General features: G+C 35.1%; 1 protein-coding gene across 4 annotated transcripts in view; it reads right to left on the reverse strand.

Annotated features, from left to right (window-relative positions):
* LOC119590663 (guanine nucleotide exchange factor subunit RIC1-like) overlaps positions 1 to 1,230 on the reverse strand; it is a 31,890-nt gene that overhangs the window by 18,902 nt on the left and 11,758 nt on the right. For 2 of the 4 annotated variants that reach the window (XM_037939339.1, XM_037939340.1), the window contains exons 12-13: positions 1,034 to 1,130; positions 612 to 710 (exon numbers count right to left, since the gene is read on the reverse strand). In XM_037939339.1, the coding sequence (XP_037795267.1) occupies positions 612 to 710; positions 1,034 to 1,130 (196 nt within the window). The remainder of the gene's footprint in view (positions 1 to 611; positions 711 to 1,033; positions 1,131 to 1,230) is intronic. The other 2 variants (XM_037939343.1, XM_037939341.1) reach the window with 1 other exon arrangement.

The following is a 1,230-nucleotide window of genomic DNA, read 5'->3' on the forward strand; positions in this document are numbered from 1 at the left end:
ATTTAAGCAGTCTAGCAGTTATGACTTCCACACTGTGCACTCTGGCACTGACACTGCACTAACCCTCCTCCATCATGTATATTCTCAAAGGACAGAGCTTCCACACTTTTTACATCTTTACTGGAGCACAAATCATTGGGGCAAGGCTTGATACAGTCATTTACTGGCCAATTATCTACAAATGTCAAGCAGAAAAAAAAACAGAATGCCCTATTAATCATTACATCATCAAAATCTTTTTCACTACATTTTTTTTCTGTTCAAAGACAGTCATATTGTATAACTGGCAGTTTAATTCATCACTATACATAAACCATCAAATAAAATTTCACACACACTGGGGTCACACTGCCATTCATTACATTTATTCAGTAACATCTATTGCTCTTCATAACATCCACTGATGCTTCCCACCACCAAAGCATAGATACAGACATCTAGTACCCCATCACCAGAAGCAAAAATAACAAACACCAAGCATATTTGTGAGTACATGTGCGTACACATTGATGAAAACCAATTGGTCTATTTTGAAACTATAAAAAATATATATACATAAAATAGTAATCGTCCAAGACACATTCCATCACACACAAACACACTACACTGACCCCTCGGAAACAGAAGACTCTCCGAATTTCCCTTCTGCTTGCTTTTCTTCCTGCTTACCCTGCTCCCTCTGGATTTTCGCTTACTTACCCTATATTGGCCTTCCACAATAAGAAAAATGGATTGTTACAGCTAAAACATCACTTAACACAAACAATATGATAGTTACCATATACCAAAGACAAAGTTTATCAACATGCAATTGCTCCTTATAAAGAAATATCTCAAAACTTTCATTTTGCATCTATTATGTGTTCCCAAGGTAAGCTGTACAAAGAAGATAAAGACTGGTTATCCAGGACCTCTAGGTGAACAAGGAAGTACATCAATACTCTTTTCTGCAACTGTACATTCTAATAAGAAAAAAAAAAAAATGCATTAATCATTTTCTGGACAATCAGGAAACAGTGCCAGGTAAGCCTACCTGAGTTTGTTTCCGAAGGCTGAAGGTTATACACTGTGATATGGCAATCAGCAGTTAACACAATCAGCTGATCCCCATATATATTTAACAAAAGCACCTGTAACAAAATGTACTTTTGTAAAAAACTAAGAAATATTTTACAACTCAAGTCATAAGATGTGTAAATTTTCATTACTAAATATTTCATATATTTACAT

The sequence above is a fragment of the Penaeus monodon genome, chromosome 27, assembly GCF_015228065.2.
Source record: "Penaeus monodon isolate SGIC_2016 chromosome 27, NSTDA_Pmon_1, whole genome shotgun sequence".
Classification (NCBI taxonomy): Eukaryota; Metazoa; Arthropoda; class Malacostraca; order Decapoda; family Penaeidae; genus Penaeus; species Penaeus monodon.